Raw genomic sequence first — 25,507 nt, forward strand, 5'->3', positions numbered from 1 at the left:
CTGAGCACAAACTTGTGAGAAAGCCAAAAAGATTGTTCCTCCATAATTTCTGCTTCAAGTTCCTACCGGAGTCCCTGCCCTGATTTCCCTCAATGAGGGACTGTGACAGAAGCTGAAATAAACCCTTCCCTAAGCTGCTTTTGGTCCAAGTGATTTATCACAGAACCAGAATTCATGGTGGCTCAGTGACCAAAGCCCGGTCGGCAGCACCCAGGCAGGTGTTGTACAATGTCAGCCCTGCATGCACGTGGCAGCCACTTGAAGACCTGGCCGCCCTCACAACTGGCACACTGTGTGATCTCTCTGTGGGATGCTGGGTAAAGCACCACCCTTCCTGAGCCTCTTCTAGAAAATGAGGAAGGTGGCGATACCCAGAGATCCAGCACAGCAAGAGCCCATCAGCAGGTGCACCCCCGCCTCGTCCTCACCACAGGCCGCTGACCTCCTCCCCCAACTCAGTCCAGATACCAAAACCTCCAGGGACCAGCTGCTGCGAGCATCTATCTCAAACAACAGACATTCCTTTCTCCCAAGGGCAAAGAGGTCGTGGCACTCCCCTTCCTGGATTATGTCCTCAGGCCTGACACAAAGACGGACGGACGGACACACAAACACACACAGAGAGACACACACAGACACACACACACACACCTGGCCCCCTAGTTCTACCTAGAAATAAAGAGGAAAGAACCTTGAGTCTGAACAGAATGGAAGAAAAAGGAAACAGGCCAAGGCACACTCACTAATGGGAATATTCAATGGGTAGCCACCTTAGAAACTAGCCAGGAACTTCCGTAGGCGAGAAAAACAACACCGAGGCCAGCTACTCTACTCGTAGGCAGACTCAAGAGAGACAAATGCGGCTTGCTCCAGCTCTTGCTGGTGTGGCTTTATTCCCCGTAGACAAAAACCAAGGCCACCCAGTGTCATCAACTGAGAATGGGAAGATAAAATGCAGTCCAGAAACAAGGGAATATGATGCAGTCCTGAAAAGGGACGAAGCTATCAACACTGGCAGTAATGTAGGAGAACAGGGAGCACCTGACGCTGGGGGTGGCCACCCAGTGCTGGGGGCAGGCACCCGATGCTGGGGGCGGGGTGAGGCAGAAAGGAGAGAGAACAAAAGGCCATGGGCTGCATGGCTCCATTCAGAGGAAATATCCAGAAGGACCAAGAGCAGCGAGCAACACAGGGCTCCTTTAGACCATGGTGTCATAGGCAGAGAAAGGCTGGGCTGGGCAGTGGGTGGTACAACTCAATGATACTATATGAAGGAAGCGAGAGCCCCAGTGGTGAACAGCAGCCCTGCCCAGGTCCCAGGGGCAGGAAGGGGTCACAGAGCCCACCACAGGCAGTACAGGAGCTCGTCTGTCCCCCCCAGATTCTCTGGGAACAGGCGGTGTGAGGGTGCACCAGAGACCCAGCCAGGAGGTCCCCGCCCCACAGCCTTCAGCAAGGACACAGTGCCCAGGACTCCTCTGTACCCCAAGATGTAAAGATGCACACACTCCAGACCCACATCCACCCTGTGTACCAATGGGCCAGCAACACCCGCCGCCTGCAGCCGATGTGATCCAATGCTGCACCATCGGTGCAGGTTTGGGCAGTGGGGGAGGGGGGCCTTCTGCACCACCCACTCCAGCAGTTCCCCTAAGGCCACGGCTGCTTCCCACCCTGCTGTGACACAGTTGAGGCCAGCAGGACGATGATAATGATCATTACAGTCGTGGCCACCCTTCCCACCCCGGCAGGCACTGTCCCAGGCAGAGGCACTGAGCAGTCAAGAGTCCTAGGGAGGGTTACATGGTCATCAAGCTCAAAGAAGAGGAATCCAGACCAGTCAACCGTGGGGTGGACTCTGCTGTGGGGCTAGAGCAGCGGGCGGGCTTCAGGGGCAGGGACAGGCTCACAGCCCAGCGGCCAGAGTTATCAGCCATCGTCCTTATCAGGAGGTGTTGCTTCCTGCCTCCCCCTGGGGACAGTGCCGGGCAGTACATGACTTCCCCCACCTCCTCCTCCCACTCCTCCTCCACCCAACACCTGCTGCCCGACCCCATTCCTCCACCCTCCCACCCTGCCCAGCCAAGCCTGGCTCACCAGCTCCACCTGGGGCCCCAGCCCTTCCAGAATCCGATGCGCGGCCTCTGCTTTCTTCTGCGGGGCAAAGAGAAGGGTGGGATTAAAAGCAGACTCGGAACAGACGGGTACCAGCGCCTCCGGGGTGAGAGTAAAGCCCAATCTGCACGGAGGACCCCAGTCGACCCTGCAGGCGTCCCTGGTCCCTCCCAGGTTGGCGCTAGCTAGGGTGTCTGACCATGGCTAACCAGGCTACAGCCTCACCCGCTCCCTTCTGCCGGGCTTGGATGCCTCGGGCGTCTGCTGACCTCAGAGCCAGTGCAGCAGGCAAAGGGGACCACGGAGCCGTCTAGGATCCCGTCTCACAATAGAGTGACTATTTCTGGCCTCCGTCCCTCCCTTCACAAACGCAGGACTCATTAGGAAAACAGAAGCGTGCTGCAGAGGGCCCCACGGCTGCGGGGGCGCCCCTCAATAGGCTGGACCTCATCCTCTCGGGCCAACGCATGAAGACAACATTGTGCCGCCGTCTGGCCGGCTGCCCAGACTGGGACCACCAGGCCCGACTCACAGGAAGCGGGGAGTGAAGGGGGCCACAGGGACTGGAATGGGGGACCCAGAAGCCGCTGGAGAAGCCTGAACCCATGTGCCAGAAGGCAGGGTGACCAGGTAGGCGCTGAAGAGAATTCGGGGTTGCACAGAAGTTACCCCCATTACTCAAGAGCAGCACCCCTGCAGAGGCAGACCACCTCAACACGCCCGCACCCAGCAGGGGCAGTGGATTGCGTGTGGGCTTAGACTAACCTCTGCCTAGGGCTAGGGCCGTGGCACCCAACTCTTGGATCCTTTGTGCCGAGCTAGGACCCTGAGACCAACAGCGCGATGGCGTGGCCAGGGCACAGGACCGGGGCCAAGGCGGTCACATTGGTGCAGCCATGGCATCTTTTTGTGTTTAGGTAAAGGGGGCGGCACCAAACACACAGGAGTCCCCAGGAACGTGACTCACACAGCTGGAGCAGGGTCTTGGGTCTGGGGGTTCTAGGACCCTGTGCCCCCGCAAACCACACCCACTAAGGTGGCCAGACCCGCAGCTTGTCGGAGGATGTGCTGCAGGGCCTCAGGAGCAAGTCTGCTGTCCCTCCTCAGGGGCAGGGGACACCCCAGGAAGGGTGGCCGGGAACCCAGAGGCAGTGACTGAGGCAGCCTACTCCCTCTCATCATACACTCCCCACCCCACCCCCACACACTCCTCCCCTCACCATCTTCTGCCACCCTGGGAGCTGAAACTGCCACTCCCCCAGCTCAGATGGCTTGAGGGGGGGGGGCCTGCTCTCCAGCAGCCCCGCTGATCCCAGACACCCCAGATCTAGCCACTCCAGGCCCTCACACTTCTTTCCTGCTTGTCATGCTGTCCCAGAGTCCTGCCAGGCTCCACCACCCAGAGAGGTCTCAACGTCCCCAAATCCCTGAGACTAACCCCTCCTAACCTAGGCTGCCTGGTCTGCCTGTACACTGGACAGTGACAGCCATGGACTAGGCAGCAGCCTCCTCCACCAGGCTTAACTGAGCCCCTCACACCTAACAGCGCCACAGGGCTCTCTCGGTGGACCTACAGTGACCTGTCCTCCCAGGTCACCTCCTAGCCGGGCTCTCCAGCCACCCCACCACACTGGCAAACAACAGGCACTTGGGCCACCATACTAACACCAGCCCTGGCATACAGCAGGTTCCCAAACACTATTATCTCTCATCCTTATGTGGAGACAAGGCCAGCTCACTGTAGCCGCTGGTACATACTCATTAGAGCCGAGCCAGGCTCGCCCAAGGGTGAGGAGGGCAACTTGGAGTTCTAGTAGGCCAGCTTCAGGCTTGGGATGCCTGCTGGCCAGGACATCGGAGGTCACAGAGACACACCCCGATCAAGGAAAGCAGACCAGCTCTGGAGACTGGCCCGGCCCCTGATGCCTCAGCTCTGACTGCGAGCACAGACATCTATCTGCAGGTCTGACCCTGTGGAGAAGGTAACCGGAGCCAGGCAGACACCACTGCTTCAGGCTACCAGGTAGGATGCCCAAGGAACAAACAAGAAGTCTGGAGACCCCTGGGCATTTTGCGGGATCCAGAGACCCCGGGGTCAGGTGGGGCCGGCAAGTCCTCAACCACCACCACATACTGCACAGCACCCCAGTGTCACAGGCCAGCCCCCACATCTAGATCAACACCCTCTGAGTGCACATACATGTTCAGACTGGACCCAGGCTGTGCACACACAGCCACAGTCTGTGCCAAGCAGACACGAGTGTCTGCCGAGTGAATGCATGGTGACCCCACGGGCCCACCCCAGCCCCTCACTTGCCACACACACAGAGCCACAGAAGTGAGCAGATGCAATAAGGAGAGCGTAGTCTGAAGAGCAAAGGAGTAGTCCCTCCCATCCAGTGCCCCCGCCCCTCCCCGCCCCCTTACCCATCTCCGTCCCCTTCCCTAACTGTGACACACCCCTCCTCTGGCGGCTACACTGCAGCTGTGCTACCCACAAACTCCCAAGGGAGGTGGGAAAGCCACTGGCTGGCCCTGAGTACGGATGCGCTCCAAATGCACAAGGCCTTGGGCAGCCCTTGTCCTGCCTCTTTGCAGAGCCAGCGGGGAGGAAGGGGGATTAAGATTTAATCCTATTCATCTCAGGGAGTGCTAAGCCCTGCCATTCCTCAAAGGAAACTGGGAGGGTAAGGGCAGCTCCAGGACCAGCCCAGGCAGAGGGATGAGGGTGTTACAGGTGTTACCCTCCTGCCGCCAAGCCCTACTGCGCCAGGCTGGGATGCAGCCCTCAGCTAGCACAAAGGCAGGGATGGGAAGGTGTCAGGACTAGAGGAGAAGTACAGAGAGGCCCCACGTGAAGCAGGAGAGCTGAGCAGAGGGCAGCGGGAAGGTGGTCTTGGGAACATGTGTCCACTGCGGCTGGAGAGAGCCGCTTCTCTGATCACCTCCCTTTCAGGCTCCTGGAACACGATAGTTAAATCTTGGCTCTGGGTCCCAGCCCCAAATCTAACGTGCTGTGCAATCTCAGGCAGGTCCCCTGCCCTCTCGGAGCCTTAGTGTCGTCCTTAGCAATAAAGGACACCTACCTACTTCCTACAGACCCTGAGGCACAAGTCTTGGCCCTCCTCCTGCTCTGGGCTTTGGGTCCATATTCTCAGATACAGAAAGCTGGAGGCAGTCCAAAGCTCGCCAGAGAATCGGCCAATCAGAGGGTCCCAAAGGGGTAAGAGACAGGAGCATCCCTCCCACCCATCAAGTGCCAGGCGGCAGCAGAGGCTGAGAATCAAGCCCCGCAGCTCAGGAGGCCAGTTCAAATCTCCCATCTACCATATCCCAGCTGTATGGCTCAGAACAAGTCTCCCCCCTTCTGTGGGCCTCAGTTTCTCCATATGAAAGATGGAAATGCCTCCCACGCGCCCCTTCCTAGGATCAGCCAGGCAGCTGACGGGCATGAAAATACTGGAACACCACGTGTCACTGATCTGCTTGCGGTGGACGTACGAGGTGACAGCGCATCTGTGACCAGCTGGCCCCTCACTCTCCTGTCTGACGCCTGTGTCATACGGTGTCCCACGGGCCACCCCTCCCAACCCTGCCCGCGCCTGCAGGGCGTACCCGGTTCTCGTCGTAGATGATCTGGACCAGGCTTCGGTGCTTGGACTCTATGGGTGGCGGCGACACGGGCTTCTCGGGCTCGGGCGGCTTGGCGGCCTCCTCCTCCAACTGTTGCTGCAGGGACAGGGACAGTGGGAGTGAGCGGTGCAGGCCGGAAGCTGAGGCACTGGTCCCCCCGCTTGCCTGCAGCCACACACAGGAAGTCAGGCTGATCGCCGTTTCCTGTGAGTCACCCAGAGACTCTGTGCCCTCCTCGGCCAGGCTCCCTGGTGGCTGTGCATCCAGCCTGAACCAGGCTTTCTGGGTTCAAATCCTGCCCCAGAGGGGTGCTCTTCCTCAGTAGGTCTCAGTTCTCATCTGGGCTGCAATGAGGACTAATGAGGCCACGTAGGTGCAGCACTGCGCTACACTTTTTTTGTTTTTAATTTTATGTGCATTAGTGTATGTATGTCTGTGTGAGGGTGTCGAGTACCCTAGAACTGGAGTTACAGACAGCTGTGAGCTGCCATGTGGGTGCTGGGAATTGAACCCGGGTCCCCTGGAAGAGCAATCAGTGCTCTTCACTGCTGAGCCATCCCTCCAGCCCCTGCCTACACTCTTACCCACCGGCCCCACTGCGAGCTCCACGGCCCCAGCAGACGCTGCAGGCAGAGTGAAGCCCTCAGCCTGGAACACCTGACCCTCACAACCATGCAGCCTGGGGACGTTACACCAGGTCTCTAAACCTCCTACTCCTCCCTGGGGAAGGCAGAGTTTCCAATCTTCTGAAGGCTAAACCAGAAGATACACGCAGAGTGCTGGGGGAGGCAGACAGTGCTTTCCATCACACCATCACCACCAACATCACGGTCACACCATCTCCACCATCATCAGCATCATAATCATCTTCATCACCACTAGCACCATGATCACCAACACCATCATGGCCACCACCATGGCCACCATCATCACAACTACAGCCATCAGCACCTTCCCCACCCCCGTCATCACCTTTATAACCACCATTATCATCACCACCATCATCACCACAGCCACCATGGCCATCGACATCACCGCCACCACCCATCAAATCACCTTCATCACCGTCGTGAGCACCATTATAATCATCATCACCATTGTTACCACCGTGATCACTATCATCAACATCATCACCATCGTCACGATCTGTGTCATCACCACCACCACCACCACCCTTATCATCCCCACCCTCACCCCATCACCTCCATCACCATCATCATCACCACTACCATCACCACCACTTCCATTACCATCCCCATCACATCTAGTACCACCCTAACGACCACCAGCATCAGCATCAGCATCCTCATTATCATCACCAGCATCAGCAGCAGCAGCAGCATCATCACCACCACCACCACCACCACCACCACCACCAGCAGCATCACATGCCTGCATCTTCACACTGGACCTCTCCTTCATTCCCTCATACCTGGCACCCCTTCCTGCTGCGGCTGTCCGCTTTACCTCAAAGAGAGAAACCAAAATTAGAGTTCAAGACACGGATCTCACGTTTCCCAAGAGGCTAATGCCTGATGGGATGACCTCCAGAGGGTGTCACGATGCTACCAGAGCATGCTCCACTCTGCCTGTTATGTGCTAAAAAGCTGGCATGTTCAGTCACAGGGGAGCAGAGCTTCGTGGCCCCAAACAGGGAGAGGATGGGGCAGGAACAGCCAGCATTGAGACCAGAGGAGGCAAGCTACCTTGGTCCTGTAGTGACCCCTGGTGGCAGCCCTCACATTCCAGCCAAAAACTGAAGCCAGGAAACTTAAGCATGAAGGGTAAAGACGCTCCCCGGGGACCAGAACAAAACACTGACTTACTTGGGTACAGCCTTCCTCTCAAGCCTGACGTCAGACCTTACTTCCATCCCTCAGGGCTCCAGAGTCACTGCACACCCTACAATGGTGTTTGGAGGATCCCAAAAGACCCTGCACAACAAGTCCTGGTGTGGGCGGGGCTATAAGGAAGCCAGGCCTCACACAACCCTCAGCCATACACGGCACAGGGATGAGCCCTGGCCCAGGGTAATCTGGAAACTCGTTGGGTGAGAACGCAGAAATCCTGCATGCAACCCTCAGGAGCAGTTGCTGGGCTGCATGTGGGCCAGCCACTGTGGGACAGTGTACCTCACTGACACACTGTGGAAATGGCCATGGTGTACCTCACTGACACACTGTGGAAATGGCCACGGTACACCTCACTGACAAACTGGAAATGGCCACGGTACACCTCACTGACACACTGTGGAAATGGCCACAGTATACGTCACTGACACACAGTCACCATCACAGACAGGAACCAGCAAATCTATACCCAGGAGAACCAGAACAGTTGTTCAAACACATAGGACAAAGCACAATACAGCCATACGATAAAATACTTTTCTACGAAGAGGAATGAGGTCCATCTATTCTCTGTGAATCTTAAAATCCTTATGCTGAGGACAAGAGCCAGAGACACAAAAGGCAAATATTTTTGAGTCTGCATGTGACCTGTCCAGAGAGTAGCTCCACAGACCGGTGTACAAGGGTGACTCTGACTCTGGGCTGGGAGGTGGGATGCTGCTAATGGCCTGGGTCTTTCAGAACAATGGAGGAAGTAAGACGACATGGTCCATCGCCACTGAACTGCAAACTTTAAAATGATGCATTGATGCTTGGGAATTTTAGTTTCGGGGTGGAGTAGACAGACTGGTCAAAGGTTAATACTATGTACCACTCTTGCAAAGAACCGAGTTCAGTTCCCAGTACCCAAACTGGACAGCTCACAACCGCCTTTAACTCCAACTCCAGGGCATCTGATGCCCTCTTCTGGCTGTGCAGGAACACACAAGCACATACCTACACACACTCACACAGAGATCAAAATTTACAAATATATCTGGGGGGCGGTACAGGCGTGGGGACACATTCCTTTAATCCCAGCACTCAAGAGGCAGAGGCAAGAGGGCCTCTGTAAGTTCGAGGCCAACCTTCTGTACATCGAGAGTTTCAGGCCAGTCAGGGGTACACAGTGAGACCTGTCTTCAAAAAAAAAGAGGGGGAAGGGGCAGGGCAAAGCAAGCTGACAATCCATAAGATAGAAACAGAGAATTGACTACCATAAATGTTCCTCTACTATTAAGTGTGTGTGTGCACACACACACAAATAAATGAGTTGTTTTTTTTTGTTTTTTTTTTTTTTTTGGTTTTCCTGGAACTCGCTTTGGAAACCAGGCTGGCCTCGAACTCACAGAGATCCGCCTGCCTCTGCCTCCCGAGTGCTGGGATTAAAGGCGTGCGCCACCACCGCCCGGCATGAGTTTTTTTTTTTAAACATTCTTTTATAAGATACCATTCAAAATGCAATTTAGGGAAGAGGAGGAGGAGGGGAGAAGAGGAGGAAGAGGAAGAAAACTAGTAACAGCAACAACTCTAGACACTTAGCCTCCAGTCCCAGTCAATATTCATGCACACAGTGGAGGCTTCAACACCCCCCAAGCCAGGCCTGGAGGACCAAAGACCTGAGTTCTCCATCAGCCTGGCAGGGCTGACCTGACCAACCACACCAGAGGCCAGCCTCGCTCTGGGATTCTGAACTACCATCTTAGAAGCTCTCACTGCCCTGCTCCCAGATCCCATTTGTCTCCTCATGTCGAAGTTCAGATGTGTGCCTACTCCGGAGGCTTCCAGAGTCAAGACACATCCCCAGAAAAACAGGCAATCACATGACTCTGGGCATCTGGAGACGTGGGGCCAGGCTCCTGCCTTCACTGGAATCCCCCTCCTGTCCTCACGACTCACCTGCTTCTTCTTCAGCTTGGAGATCTGCTGCTCCACCATGGTGATCTCACGGTCCACACGGTCCATGTTCTGGATCAACTCCTCCTTGGACAGCCGAGACGGTGCCAGATCCAGCTCCGGGTCAGCGTGCGGTGGACTGGGGGGTGACACGGGCTCCAGCTTGCCTGACAGGCTACGGTCCTGTAGGTGGACAGGAGCAGAGCGTGATCACCCAGGTGACCCTGGCACATGACTTCAGGCTGCGGCGCACCAAGTTCCCATCCCAAGCAGTCACTCTGGATGTGGGTCCTGCCTTCCCGCCTGGTCCTGGCCACCCTTCCCATGGCTGTGTTCTCTGAAGGCAAAATCTAGGAGGCTGCCATGTCACATGAATCATGACAGTCCCTACCGCCTCCTCCTAGGTCTATCTATCTCTCCTGTTCCCCCAGAACAGAAATGAGACCGATGGTGACCCCTCCGGCCCAGCCCCGTAGACCCTCCACAGACACACGACAGTCCATGCAAGCAGGCTGCAGACCCTGCTCTGGAGCAGTCAGCCCCTCAGAAGACACACTGTCACAACACACAGGGACCAGCAGTCACCAGGCCTCACTTCTCGTCTCTGCTTTTGCGGAGTTCGAACCTGGGGCCTTACGCATGCTAAGTAAGCACTCTACCACGGACCTACCACCTAAGCCATTTTCTACTTTCGATCTTTGAAAGATTTGTTTTATTTTATGGCTGCTTTGTCTACATGTATGTACATGCATGCCTTGTCTCTTTGGAGGTCAAAACCCCTGGAACTGGGGTTACAGGCCGTTGTGAGCTATGTGGATGCTGGGAACCAGACCTGGGTCTTCGACACGTGCTCCTAGCTGCTGAGCCTTCTCTTCCTGTTGCCCAGGATGTCACTGAACTTGACATCCTCCTGTCTCAGCCTCCCACATGCAGGAGGATGGTCCTTGCCACCCCACCTGGCTCTTTTTTAACCATGGGAGTCTTTCATCGGGGCTGAGGGCTGCTCCTCCCTGACTGACGATGCATCTCACACATGGCCCTCCCTGCACCTGGCTCCTCCTGGGTTTCCTCTGTTCTCTAGCTAGAGTCAGGGACCACCCAGGCTGCACTTGGGATGTCCTGCTGGGCTCCGATCCCAGGCTCGCTCTGTAGGACTCAGCTCTGTGACCTCAGATAGCACATGGGTGCTGCCTGCCTCATCGAACCCATCCGTACAATGGGGGGAGAGAGGCAGGGGTAATATCGCCACAGTGAGTTGTGAGCCTTGGTGCATCCAAAATGCTCAGCCCGGAGTCTGGCACACTGTTATCACTGAGCAGCACAATCCATACCCTGGCTCCCAGCGAGGCCAGCCCCACCCTGCTCCCCTCTGGGCCAAGGCAGCAGCTGCTGGCAGACGCGGAGGCCAGGCAAAGTCAGCGGCCGTCCCCACCCCCACGCAGCTGCACTCCACGGACACAGGCCGCTTTATTCCTGGGAACAACTGCAGCCTGGGCAACCAGGTGCCCCACCTACCCCCACCCCACCACTCTTGCGACTAGAAGGGCCTACAATTCTATTTGTCCTCCTCCTGAGGGGTCCCTGTCCCCAGGCGCTGGCTCCCAGCCCAGCACTTTGCCGCTGGCCTCACGCGGCCATCTAAAACACGAGAACAGAGGGACATGGCGCATTGGGGACTTCCGGTTCTCCTGCCAACAGAATCACCCAGGGGACTGTCTCAACATGCAGCTCAAAAAGAAGGTGGTGGCAGGTATGATCCCAAGCCCAGTGGTCATATCATCCCCTCTGTTCCCCACAAACAGAAGGGCAGTGTGGGCTGTGGGGCCAGGCAACCTGAAACCATGGACCAAACTCCTTACGGCCCAGAATGGCCCTCAAAGCCAGGCCACCTACAGAAGGTTCCATCCCCAGCAGTCAGAAGACGCAGCACACAACACCAGCCACACCATGTAGCTGAGCCCACTTTCCTGGCCTGGCTGGATCAGGCTGCCTTTCATGGTGGCTCATCCTTGGGACCAGGCATGAAATGACCCAACCCATACCCCCCACAGTGCACAGACACACAGCAGGTCCCCACTGCCCGATTAAAACACTCCCACATAATAGATCACAAGAACAAGGCCAAGGACTGCCAAACACAATCACAGAAACATCCAGAAGGGGAGGATCCACCCTCCATTCGATGACTCCTTCACAGACATAGGGACTCTTTCCAGAGGGATGATGGATGGGGATAGGGTGTAGGTTGGGGGTTGACACTCTTCCATCCTACGGTTCCTTCATGGACGCCAAGCCAATGGCGGGGGAGCCGCCGCCCGGCATGCCAAGATACACTGAGGACACCTGGTAGGCCAGCCTCTAAGCGGCAGGTGACTTTGCCTGCTCACCCTCCTGTGGGTTCCAAGCCTGAGGACAGACAAGCCCTGAGCCCAACAAGAAACCAGGTGGCAATTTACTTCTCACCCCAGACTCTCCCAGTCAGTCAGTCAGTCAGTCAGTCAGTCTTCCCCCCAGTCCAACAGTCAATCATTGAAGTCCGTCTCTCCCCAGCCAGCCGGCCTCCGCTCAGTCAGCCACTCTTCCCTGTCCCATGCCTAGGCAGTGAGCTTCAAGGCAGCAATAAGAAATGTTCCGTTTCTGGCACAAAGACCTGTCACAAAAGGCCTGGGAACGGGAACCCAACGCTGATCTCTTCCAGTTCCGGCAGAGGCACAGCGGCAGGGTCTGGGCCAGAGGTAGCGGAACAAAAGTGGCTGGAACTACAGAGCGGGGAGGGGGGACTTGCTCTCAGCTGGTCTGGACCTGTGGGGGTGGGGGATGGGGCGCCCAGAGTCACACACTCTGTCCCTCAAGCACTCTAAGAAGCAGGATGGGCCGTGGTGACATGGGCCACCTGGGCTGAGCTCAGCCCGAAGCTACCAAACCTGGACTTCCTTACAGGTGCCAGAGTTCAGGGTTTGTGCTTAGGCTGGTGTCCCAGGCCCCAACCACCCACGGACCTTTCCGAGAAGGTTCTCCAGTGACATCTTGAAGTCCCCTGAAACAAAGCACTGGGAAGAGTGAGCAGGAGGGCCCTGCCAGACAGTAGGGGGCCAGAAACTCCCCCCAAACTCCTGCCTCCAGCTGGACTCCTCACAAACCAACCACATTTGCTCTGGAGAGCGGGTACATTCCATCGACACCCACCCAGTCCCCTGGGAGCCTGGCTCCGGCCCAGCGGGGGCCCGGGCAGGGGAGAGAGGGACAGATGGTGGGTCAGAGAGAGACAGAGACAGGGACACACGATCAAGCAGGGACAGAACAAGAGTCAGAGAGGCGAAGCAGAGATCCGGAAGTGGGGGGTGTGCAGGCTAGTTTTATGTCAACCTGATGCAGGTTCCAGTCATCTGAGGAAGGACTCTTGACTGAGGAAATGCCTTAGTAAGATTGGGCTGGATACAAGACGGTAGGGCGTTTTCTTAATTAGTGATTGGTGGGGGAGGGCCCAGCCCATGGTGGGTGGTGTCCTCCCTGGGCTGGCGGTCCTGGGTTCTATAAGAAAGCAGGCTGAGTGAGCCATGAGGAGCAAGCCAGTCAGCAGCTCCCCTCCATGGCCTCTGCACCAGGCCCTACCTCCACCATCCTGCCCTGTTTGTTCTGGTCCTAACTTCCTTTGATGCCTTTGATGATGAACCCTGATGTGGACCCTGATGTGGACCCGTAAGCCAAATTAACCCTTTCCTCCCCAAGTTGCTTTGGTCACGGTGTTTTCATCACAGCAGTAGTAACCCTAACTGAAACACGGTAACAAGAACATTTGAGCCACAAGTGGCCTCACTGGGTGACTGTGAGGATAAGACCCTCAGAAGAGCCGGAGGCTAAGACAGGGACAGTCTGGTAAGCAGCTGGTGACAGCAGAGGATGAGAGGTTCCCATGGAGATACAAAACCCAGAGCTGGTCCTAAGATACCCACCTGCTACCCAGCTCCAGAGGCCTACCACTAAGAGGCCATGCCCGGCCCCTCCTGCCTTCTATGAAGCAGGGAGGGCAGGCTCAGGGCTAACGGGGGTCCTAGGATGGGGAAGGAGAGCCTCTCCCCAGGAGCTGCCTGCCTGAGTACCATCCCCCCAATCCCAGCTCTCAGCTCAAGCTCCAAACAAACAGAGATGTCCTACGGTGCCCCACCCACCCAGGGCTAGGCAGAACTAGGCACGTGACAGATGCTATAGACGCTCATCGGCCAGCTATCCTTGTAGTATCCCGGCATACCCCCTCCTGGCTGCCCGCCCCACACAGGACCCCACCTAGCCTGGGGCTGCTTGACTCACCTGCTTGGGATACAAGGCAAGGAGGAAGAGTCCACCCCACTGCCCTGAGTGGCCACTCCCCTCTCAAGCCAAGTCCCTAGCCACCCCTCACCGCCCACGGTCAGATGTCCCTCCCAGCTTCCTGTCAGCATTAAAGGCAGTCCTCTTGGCCACTGGAGGCATGGCAGGCACCCAGACTAGACACACATAGGGACAAGAAATGGCCATCCTGGTCGCACCAGTCACAGGACCCAGGACCTCTGGGGGGAGAAGGGAGGAAGCAATAAGGGATAGATATACAGTACAAGTGGACGGATAGACGGATAGACGGACAGATGGACAGATGATACAGTACAAGTGGATGGATGGATGGATGGATGGATGGATGGATGGATGGATGGACGGACGGACAGCTGAATGGTGACTCATACTGGCAGGTGGGAGGCGGGTGTAGAGATGGTGACAGACAACTGAAGCTGGAGGAAAAAACCGGCAGAAGAGTGAGTGGCGGAAGGGGGAAGGGGAAGGGGGGAGGGGGGAGGGGGGCGAGCACAGGGTAAAGGGGATGGCGGGAGAGAAGGAACAACATTTGGGCAAGAAGAGATGCAGGAGAAGAGCAGCTGGATCGAGCAGGTCACCCATCTCCCACAGCACAGGGCTGGAGGACAGCCCAGGGGCCACACCTGTCCCAAGTCTAGACGCAGTATGGTCAGCGGAGTTCTGTGCCAAGAAGACTTCACAACATCCCATCAGGGGCTCCCAGACGGCCTTGGTACCCACTGCCATCAGCCCAGCAAGCCTCTGAGGGCAACACAAGGGAACCAGGAACACAGCAGCCAGTGTCAGGGCTGAGGGGGAGAGCCAGGCCAGGCTTAAGAAACCACAAAGATGCGCACGAGGCTGCTAGGGAGAGACGATGTCAGGGCTTGGCCACATCAGACGGGATGGCCACCTGAAAAAGAGCTAGCCTTTCCTGCCTGTCCTCACGTGACCCAATGGCAGAGAGGGGCAGAAGCAGGCGGTAGGGGGAGGTGAGAGAGGCCACTGCCACAGTGAAGATAAGTGATGGGTTTCCCGGGGCAACTGAGGCCAACACGGGTTAGACAGTGGCTAGACCTGGCATCTACAGGGCAGGATATGGGTGCTGGCCAACGGGCTGAGCGGGTAGAAGAGGTGGGGGGAGCTGGAGCAGCGGAGAGAGAGATACCTGAGGTAGGTGTCAGTCTGTCGGTCTGTCAGGGAATGAGGATTACCTCAATGTCAGGGAAGCAAAGCCTATGTATGTCCCCTGACATCCTGACACCTGCCTTAGGTCACTGGACAGGGTCCCAGCAACGAGCAGAATGGGCTGGGAATGGGCCAGACTTCTATAGCTAGAACAACGCCAAGAACATTCCAGAGCTCATGTCAGTGTCTCTACTCTACTGGAGAGGCTGGAGTTTGGTCCTGTCACCTGGTCCAGCCTTAAGGTGTGTGTGCAAGGCTCACAGCTGACCCCTCTATCCAGCTGGCCTGGGTCACTCAGGGTTGGTCTGCTACTAACAAGGATCAAGCAGAGCTCAGAGAGGCACAACCCCGGGGCGGCAGAGAAACAGAGTGGGGGCAAGAAGACAGACAGAAGGCTTAGAGGACGCCTGGCCCAGAGTCTCAGGCCCTGTCATCAGAGCTACATGGAGGGCTTTTAGGCAAGGCTGTGATTTCAAGGTCTGCCTGGGCTGTAGAGAAAGTTCTAGACCAGCCCGATCAATTTAGCAAGACCCTACTTAGGAAAACAAAAAACAAGCAAAAAAAAGAGAGAACAGGGCTGAAGATAGAGCTTGGTTGGTAGAGTGATGGCCTAACACGGACAAGGCCGAGTCCCAGCCCTAGCCCACAGGGTGGGTGAACGCATAGGTCAGAGCTGGCTGAGAGAAGGGTAACCACTACCTCCCGGAGTGCAGAGTGCCTCCATGGAAACAGGGTCCACCCTGCCCCTGCCCTGGGGCTCCTCATGCCCACGAAGATGCAGGTGTAGACCTGTCCGGTGCTACTGGTCCCCAAGGAGCCAGTGAGACCTGAGCAGGAGCAGGGCTGTCTGTCAGTCCACCCAAGGCCCTCAACTCCAGGCCCTGACATGCTAGGCACCATCCATCCATCCGGTCTCATCTTAAGGGACACTCGAGTCCCCTTCCCTAATGTTCAAACACAGGGCAGTCCTGGCTGTCTGGTCTGTTGAATGAACCCTGAGGATTCCCAAGCCACTCCCTGTTCCACAGCCCCGATGAGGCACAGAGAATGTGCTACAGTGGACACCGGGGCTGATTTCAAGCCAGTTAGTTCCTGACTCTCTGCTCCAAGGCTTCGCAGGGTTCTCACTTCCACTTCCCAGTCATTGCAGCCAATGATAGGAGCCATACACCGGGTTCTGCCACAGGGCCTGTGCACACTCCTGCCGGCTAGAGATACCTTCCCTGTCTTCCCCTCACCCACGCCTACTCTCCTTTCCTGACTGCAGCCTCAGTATTCAGTGCCACCTCACACCCATGCCAGAGCTGTCCTCGATCCTCCTGCCCAGCCTTTCCCTGCCTCCACCTACGCCCGCCCCGTGCCAGTCCCTTTCCTGCCCACAGCAGCAAGGGCGGCGGCAGAAGAACCCATCGGTCTGGCTGCGGTGTACCTTGGTAAGGTCTTCAGACCCACTGGGCTGCCCGGTGGCCAGCAGGGGCGACGGGCGCAGCAGGGTATCTGGTAGTAGCTCCAGGCGCGGGCGCTTGCTCTCTGTGAATTCTATGTCGGGCTTGCCCAGCTCAGGCAGGAAGGTGCGAGACTCAGGGCGCAGGTGGAGCTCCTGAGACCTGTGGGAGCAGGGATGCACATAGGCTTGGGACCAAGACTACAGGTGCCCACCTAGCCAGGTTCTCATGAGGAGCCTTGCTAGGTTACTGTCTTCCCTGGAAGAAGGGGGCAATGGTTCTGATTCACGAGGCCTTGTGGTGACTGCCCAGTTTAAATCACTCATTGTAGCCTGAAGACCCCAAAGACCCTCCTGAGCTGACCAGGAATGCAAAAAGGCACAGGCCTCAGAAGCACTACGGGGACTGTGCAAAAAAAAACAGCACACCCAACACTACTCCTTCTCACCCTCTCTGGACAGACATCACTAGCCGATCACAACACTCCTGCTGTTAAACCTGGTCTAGCCAGCAGGTGGAGAACTGCGAGCTTTCTGTCTCTTAACCACTCTTCCTCAACCCTAGGTAGATGGTCAGAGCTCCTGCCTCCTCCTTCAAGTCCACAGCCCCTGCTCCTGGGAGACCACAGCCCCGCCATGGCCCTAGAATGCCACCAGGAGCACATGGCACCAAGAAGGGCTGAAGTCTGAACTCCTGAGCTTTACCCACAGAAAGTCTCCTCATCTACCTGAGAGACGCTACAGCCTAGACAAGGAGTCGCACTTTCTCCTCACCTTTCACTCCCAGGCTGGAACTCGGATAGCAGTGAGGGCCGCCTCCTCTGTGGCTGGATGATGGAGCCAGGTGACAGGTGGGAGGCGTAGTCACGAGGGTGGTGTTGGTACTCAAGCAGCCCCACGTCCTGTGTTAGAAAAGGAACGGTGAGCGAGCGCAGGACCAACAGCAGCTTCCTTGCCGCCCTGCACCAAGAGGCTCGGGCGAGTTCCCAGCCTACATCATCCTCTAGCCAAAATTGCCAGAGCGATGCCGCCACCATGCTCCGAACCCTGTCCAGCCACAGGGCTGGGGCAGCCTTTGGTGTAGGGGAGGCTTATAAGCCACAATGCCTCTACGCCTCCCCACGAGACTACAGAGCTCCTGTATTACCCTACTCTCCAGCTGGTACAATCAAGGGGGGGGGGATTGTAAACACAGGCCCCAGGCCGGCAGTCAACTTGCAAACCCCACCCTGACCACTGCCCCCATTATCCAGCGGCTGGCTTAGAGAAGGGACCACGCAGAGAATGGGTCACTTATCCCAGGCCCTGCCTGCTGCCACAGGCCTGGGAACTGCCCCAGTCGGGCACTGGTTAGCTCAAGTATCCCTAAGAGCAGAGATACAGCAGTGGAGACCCAGGTATCTTTGTGGACAGGCATCCCTGTGAGAGCCAAGCTCGGGCACCCCAAGGGAGGGAGGAAGAATAGCCAGCACAGGCGGGGCTAGAAGGATGGCCCTACAAGCCCAGGCCTCAGGCCAGCAGTGGCTCAGGAGCCCCGCCGACCATGGGGAAGAACAGCTGGCATGCGCAGTATGGGGAGGGAGAGGCAAGCTGTGCCCTCCCACTTCGAGCAATGCCATGATGTCACTGGTCTGGCCACGCTTGGGTCGACATGGTCTGTGGAGGAAGCCTCGACCTTGGCCTACCTTTGCAGTAACAGAGCTGAGGAGTCAACACAGTTGACCGTTTCCCCCAACCTTGAAGCCTCAGCTCAGTGCCGGGCTCCCTCTGCTCACTAGCATCCTTGGTCTTAACCTGGATCCCACAGTCCCTAAATAAAGCCTTCCTACGTTTCTCACATTGGCCAAGATCACCTCATCACTATGGGGAAATGAGAGAAGAGAGAGAAAAATCAAGTGTGCACATCGATTCTAATTGGAAAAACAAGACGAGGGTCCCCCTTGTGCCCTGGTCAATCTGTTCTGTCTGCCTAGACACTTGGTTACACTGCATGGCAATCAATTAGCGATGTCTGACTAGCTTCCGGCTACAGATAGCATGGACTATAGATAACTTAGTTTTCTTTTGTCTATCCCATCCCCCACCCCCAAGACTGGGTTCCTCTGTGTAGCCCTGACTGTCCTGGAACTCTGTAGACCAGGCTGGCCTTGAACTCACAGAGATCCGCCTGCCTCTGCCTCCTGGGTACTGAGATTTAAGGCGGGCACCACACGCGCCTCCCCCACCCCCAGCCTTTTTGGTCCTTTTCATTGCGTTTGCTTTAGATTTTATCTTTAATTAGGTGTCTGTGGTATGTCTATGCATATGCGCATTTAACTGCAGTGGCCACACAAGCCAGAGAGAACAGCGGATCCCGTGGAGCTGGAGGGGTTGTGAACTGCCAGACGTGGGTGCTTGAACCCAAGCTCAGATTGTCAGGAAGGAGCAGACCAGACTCTGACCCGCTGGGCTCTTGGCTTTGTGTCTCACGGCAGTTCTTACCGCAGAGAGTCAATGGCACCAGTCAGGTATGCCGCCGAGGATGCAGAAGCAGCTGGGACCCTGTCCCCAGAGACTGAGCGACTGGGAAGCCTGAGACCAGACTTCAAGGGAAGGATCTGGCCGGACAGACCTTGCAAAAGACGCTGAAGGACAACTGCAGGGTCGAACCCGCGAGAAGGACATGGCTACTGGAGGACCCTACAAGGAGGACTTCAAAGGGGAGGACCTCACAGAGAGGACCGTGAGGGGAAGACTGTCTCAAGTCACCACAGCCAAGCCCCTCTGCCCAAGCTGACTAATGTGACCCCCAAGGCAGCCACACAAGGGGGGACATCGCGGGTGGTCTGAACATCAAGAGAATGATGTCCCAGAGAGCAAGGGCGGCTCCTCCAGGTCACACAGCAAGGACAACAGGGGTTCTGCAGAGTCTCCGCAGGTGGCAGGCTCCCAGCCTACCCCACAGATGATTCCAGCAGGCCTGACTCAGGAGAGAAGGCTCACCCCAGCCCCTGTGTGTTTCCACAGCAAACAGAACAAGTGGGGAGCCCCAGGAAGCACGCTGTACTCCAGAACCAGTCCAGTAGAGAACCACACAAGATCAGACGGAGGCGAGCGCTCCTGTGAACCCCGGTTCATAGGTCACTCCTGAACAATGTGCATTCCAACAGTCTCGCCTCAGGGCTTTCACTCAGCCTGGAACACTGCTTGTCCTCCACCATGCACCTGGCCTGTCCCTCCTCTCCGGTCCCAAGTCCGCTGTCAACATCTGGCCCCCACTTACATGCGGCCTCCCCTCCCCTCATCTTCGCTCACTATTCCCCCCAGGGAATATCGGCTCCCCAAGGTAACAGCGTTTCTTCGCCTTCACAGCTCTGTCCCCAGGGCTTCGAAGTTGGCGCATGTCAAACCTAGTCAGCATTTGTTGAACAAATGAATGAATGAGTGGATGAGTTAATGAGTGAGCAAGTGAGTTAATGAATGAATGGACAGACAGAGGAGGACCCTAAGGCAGAGCTGGGACATATGCAGGTGGTACAGGACCCCTCAGTGTACCCACATACCCAGGACATCAGCCCAAGCCAGCAGCCAGTCCCCCGATACCCTATGTGGCACAGCAGAGTTTGTGACCAACTGGACAACAGCCCGCAGGTCCATCCCATACCAAGAGTCAGCCAGCTAGGCCCAAGGCCAAGGCTGGGGACGGCCAACTTCATCAGGCGTCCCTGGCCCGCACCTTGCCAGGCACTGACCTGCGGGTACGTGGCTCCTGCACCCCACTGCCGGCAGCATGGCCAGGAGAGGCGGGGGAACCCCAGCATCTGGGCGGTGCAGCTGAGGCTTACAGGAAGCATGTTACCCCGGAATGACGGAGGAAGACTGTCTGATGCTGGAGGCAGGGGGTACCGACAGTCAGGGATCCTGCTGTCACAATACACAGGGACCAGCTCGTGGCCCAAGCATGACGTCACCTCAGTAGAACCACGGCATTTTATACGGCACCTCACTTGACTGAAGTGAAGGGGCCGAGCCCCTGGGAAGAAAGGCCTCCTGGAGCATGTACAAGCGGCCCAGACCCAAACATTCCATTCCCTAGGCCCAGGACACCACAGACTGAGCTGGTCATTGGACCAGGCTAGAACACACAGCTCCGCGAAACGCTGTGTTCTCCTGTGGGGCATCGGCCTTGCTGTGCCTCCATTCTGCCTGTTCTGACTGCTCGTCCCCAAGGCAGAAGTGCTAAGGACAGCCCGGTTCCTACAGCTATGCTCTACCCACCCCTGGGCCACAGGGACGGGGAGGGAGGGGTGGAGGTGGGGGAGTGAAGAGAGATTGGCTGAGGAAGGATTGACTGAGGAAGGATCGTAGGGAGGTCGGGAAAATGGGGGGGGGGTAAGAAAAAGGGCTACAGGAAGGCCGGAGCTAATGGGGGGTTTGGGGGAGACAGGGCCATGGGGAAGGCTGCAGGAGAGACCAGGGCTCCAGATCACAGACTCCAGCTTTACCAAGACAGCGCAGGAAAGTGATGAGAGACCCAACCACGGATGGTCCTCAGGGACCGCAGAGTTATGCTAATAGCCAGGAAGGGCTAGAGGCCAAAGAACAAGCATGTCGCCTGGAAAGGAGCATGGGCCCCACGGAGGGACAGCCATGTTCCAACCTGTAGCCATCCCATCAGGCCACACTCACCCCAGCGGGGTGAGTAACCACTAGGTCCTGGCCGGTGGCAGCCTGCGTCACCAATAGCCAGCGGGAGGTGTCTAGGGTCAGCCAGTGACCCTAAATGCCGGGCACAGGACACAAATGGGACAAAGAGCAGGAAGGCAGGTGGGAAGGAAGGGCCTGAAGCCGCTAGAAGACTCCCTAAGGCTGGGCACGCACAGAGAAAGTAGATGAGCCGCATGAATGGAAGAGGACAAGCAGGAAGCCACAGGCATCGGCCTGGAGGGCAGGGCGAGCCCCAGGCAGGGCCTGGCTTTAACAGTACCAAGTTATGGTGGCAGGAGACTGCCACATGGGGGCATGCACAGGCATTCTTGGGGTGCTCTCATCACCCCTAATTTACAGGTGGAGGAAGTGAGAGCCCCCCCCCACATTAAAGGGCAAGTCTGGGTTCCCCGGCAGCCTGGAGAGCTAACATCCTTACTGCTGTGACAGCTGCGAGCCAGGACCTCAAACAGCAGGTGGTCACTGAGTGGTGGCATAAAGTCTGGGGGCCAGGGAACGCAGGACCCCAACACCGCCATGGCTGCCCCTGGATGACGGTTAGGGCTTGCCTTCTCCCTCCAGGCCTCAGCTGCTCCCCCCAAGGCCCCGCCACCCCGAGAGGGCCGCGTGTTACACAGGGAACACCCTTCACCAAGGCTGCCTCTACGCCTGGGCCCTCAGTTCTTGGGGAGCCGCTGTGCGTGGGACCTTGAGGCTAAGCTCTGGAGTTCATGGGACAGCAGACTTGACTCATAAACAGAGACATCTCCCACACAAATGCGGGTCTGCACAGAAACGGGGACACAACACCCAGGAGGGACAGACGTGAGCCTGGATACCCACACACACACACACACACACACACACACTCTAGGCAACTCCCACCCCACTGTGACTGATGCGTCCGTCCCGCACCCCTTTAACCGACAGCCAGAAACGTGGTATACAACAGGCACACAATAAAGGCCCACAGAGGATTCAAAGGCCAAGCCTCCTGCTTGCTCCACAGTAAGAAGCAAGCAGGCACAGGACCCTGGCAGGGACAGACACCGGGCCTCAGTCTCACAGCCAAATAAGCACCAAGCCCTTGAGGGTTAGGAAGAAGAGGGTATGACCTCAGTCTCCCCTCCCCAAAACCACCTCAGCCCCACACAGAGCAGAAATGAGTCTGGCTGGGGGAGCGGGTGTATGCCGTAGGCGCTCCACTGCGCATGCCAACCCCACGGCCGATCAGACAGGGCGCCCAGCTGGCCTGGTCCCAACCTCCACCCTCCCACACCGAAATCAGGACTTGGCTGTGGAACCCAGGCTGGCCTCAAGATCACACCGCTCGCGCCTCCACTTCCACCAGGCTGAGATCACAGGCCTGCATCACACGCCTGGCTGCCACGCGTCCCCACTGTGACCAACGCGACACGGGCCACAGCAGCCTGCTTTCCGAAGACGTCGGGAGTATAGAGCAGTGGTGGTCCTGGGCACACGTGCCCCTTACCGTGTGGGGCCGGGCGATCTGCACCGGGTAGGAGATGCCGTGGGGTGGATAGCGGGGCTCAGCGGCCCGCCACGTCTGTGCCACAGGTTGTGTCGATCCTGACATGGTGGTAAGGTCCAGGTAGGTTCTGAAGTGCGACAAGGCTCTGACCGCAGCGAGGACTAAGGGCTGGTCCCAGTCATCTGATGGCAGGCGACCTCGTCACAGGTGCCTGGGGAGAAAAGAGAAAGAAAACAAAGTGAGCCTGGGGCATCTGGTCCACAACCACAGAGGCCTGGTGCTTCCTCTGCCTGAGTCTCCGCCCGCTGACTGCCCAAAGCCACCACATGGTGCCTACCTTCCACAAGCCACCTCCCCACTGGCCAGGGCCTCAACCAGCAAGCTGAGGAGCCTCAGTGTGGACGCCATACCCACAGCCATCTGATGGCTCCCTCACCACCTCGGCCAGCCAGCTCACGCCGGGACTTTCCAGGACTCCAGGGCAAAGTTCTCCAAAAGCCCCTGGCAACTCCGGCTCCCAGCTGCCCGGCCTGTCCCTGGATTGTGTGCTAGCAGAGCGGTACACACCAGTGACCTGCTGTGGGTCACAGGGTGACCCAGGCAGAACAAGGCCGCCTGGCCGCTCTGTCGTCCTCAGCCAGAGATGGCCGTGTGATGCGGACAGGTCATACATGTGGTTAGCCTGGTGCCACTAGGAGTCAGGGAACCAGGGACATCCAGGACATCCAGGACACAGGCATCCTGGACTAGAGGGCACCAAACAGGTCCAGGGTACACAAATGCCACCTTCTAGGCAGGAGCCTCCGTGGCTAATATAAAAGGCTATGAGAGTAGACCAGTGGTCTCGAGGATGGGAACGTAGAGGGTCCAAGAGCCAAGGAGGCCGGCGGGAAGTCTGAGAGCCTCTCCCGACCCCGTGGTTCTTCCCTTTCGCTACCAGCCTCTCATGCAAAACTCTTCCTCTTCACACTGCACCCCAGAGCTAAGGCTGGGGCTGTATCCCAAGAGGTCAAGGCTAAGGAGACTGATCTGACCCCCAGCTCCCTATAATTTCATCCTAACCCTTCCTCTTGAGCGAACTCATAACTGCCCTCCTCCAAGCAGCAGATGGCCTACATCAGCCAGTGAATGGTCTCCTGAAGAGAAATGAGCCAAGGAAGGTGAAGACCGCAGATCCAAGAAGCCATAGCACCCCGTTCTCTCCCATGAATGGCCTCAAAACCACTATCTGAGGCCAGGCGGTGGTGGCGCATGTCTTTAATCCCAGCACTCGGGAGGCAGAGCCAGGCGGATCTCTGTGAGTTCGAGGCCAGCCTGGAAAGGACCCACCATGTATGTCTATTCTCTTGGCCTGTGGAAATGTTGGCACAGAGCCCACAGGCTCAGGAGGCAGAGAGGATGCCTCTCGAGGCCACCTCTGGGAAACTTCACGCCTCAGCCTGGCTTGGCTGGCTTCCACCCAAGACTCACAGGGCATCCACCGAACACACAGGCGCTGCCATCACCCAAGGTCACCCTGCCAAGCCCTCTCCAGTGTCCCCCATGTGTAGGGCAGCCCCACAGCCAGACACTCTAGTGACCCCACCCCATGAGTTTATTTAACCCACAATTCACCTCTTCTACTTGCAGCCTTGTTTGTAGCCGGCTTGGAAAACAAACACGAATTCGGAAAACAATTTGGCAGGCCCTCAAGACTTGAAATACAGAATTACTGAGGATTCGCGATCCCACTCCTGGGCACCCGAAGAACTGGCCAAGAGTCAGACAGACATAGGAATGTTCAGAACGGCCCCATTCCCAACAATCACAAGGAAGAAACACCCACCAGCATGGCCTGCCCGTTCAATGTGAGTGCTACTTAGCCAAAAAGACCAAAGATACTGACACAGACCACACTAGATGTCTCCAGGGATGTCACACTGATTAAGACTAAATACAGTATGTGACCAAGTCACACACGTGTCCACAAGGGGCACAGCACGGTCAGAAAGGAAAAGGGTGGGCACCCGGGTCTGGGAGGGAGGCACAACAGACAGGCTTTGGAACAGTCCTGAGGAGGAAGAGACAGGAAGTGTCCAGGTGGAGAGCATCACCACAGCAGGAGACCAGAGGTGAGACTAGATGTTGTAAGTCTGAGAAGGCCACTTCATTAGATGCGAGGAGGTCACTCAAGGCCCCACGGACCATGGTAGACTTGAAAGGATTCTGTTCTGGGGGCGCGGGGCGCCCCGGACGGTGGCTGAGGGACAGGACAGCGTCGGAGCGTCCTGCTGTGGGTTGCACAGCTGGCTGGCCACTATAAACGTCCACGAGAGACAGACTGTGGGATGGAGCAGCAGCCACTGGGAAGGGGAGCGAGCAGATGGCACAGCCATCGGGGAGGAGGCAGACGGAAGCCTCACACGCTTGCAACAGGAAGGGGCACGCATCTCCACACACCTCACGAGGACGGGCCGAACCCGCGGTGTTCGCCACTACAGTTACCGCTTCCGGCAGGGACGGCCCCTAAGGCCAGCCCTGAGCACCACACACCTTCGGTGACATGTGTGCCCACTTCCTTCTCCTCACAGGGCTGGCTGGCATAACCGGTGCTCAGCAGAGATCTGTGCCCTCCCAATGATGTAAGGGCCCACCTGTGTCCCCGTCCCACGGCAGCAACCTCCTTCTGGGGCTGCCAGGCAGGCGTGTGGCACTTGGGGACACAAGCAGTGGCCTGGCTCAGGCATGGGAGGTGGGATAACGGGAAACAGCTGGACAGCAGAGAGAGGCTGGGGGGACAAGTCGTGGGACGCGCTGTGTGTGGCACAAGCCTGCAGCTTCCTGGGGACAAAGAGCACC

The 25,507-nt window shown here is 57.3% G+C and overlaps 1 protein-coding gene across 1 annotated transcript in view; it reads right to left on the reverse strand.

Annotated features, from left to right (window-relative positions):
• The window catches only part of Ncor2 (nuclear receptor corepressor 2), a 150,017-nt gene that overhangs the window by 84,668 nt on the left and 39,842 nt on the right, over positions 1 to 25,507 (reverse strand). The window contains 6 exon segments of the mRNA XM_028894308.2: positions 2,098 to 2,154; positions 5,731 to 5,844; positions 9,537 to 9,716; positions 16,477 to 16,654; positions 17,266 to 17,393; positions 22,670 to 22,880. Coding sequence (XP_028750141.1) covers positions 2,098 to 2,154; positions 5,731 to 5,844; positions 9,537 to 9,716; positions 16,477 to 16,654; positions 17,266 to 17,393; positions 22,670 to 22,774 — 762 coding nt within the window. The 5' untranslated portion in view covers positions 22,775 to 22,880.

The sequence above is a fragment of the Peromyscus leucopus genome, chromosome 23 (genome assembly GCF_004664715.2).
Source record: "Peromyscus leucopus breed LL Stock chromosome 23, UCI_PerLeu_2.1, whole genome shotgun sequence".
NCBI lineage: Eukaryota > Metazoa > Chordata > Mammalia > Rodentia > Cricetidae > Peromyscus > Peromyscus leucopus.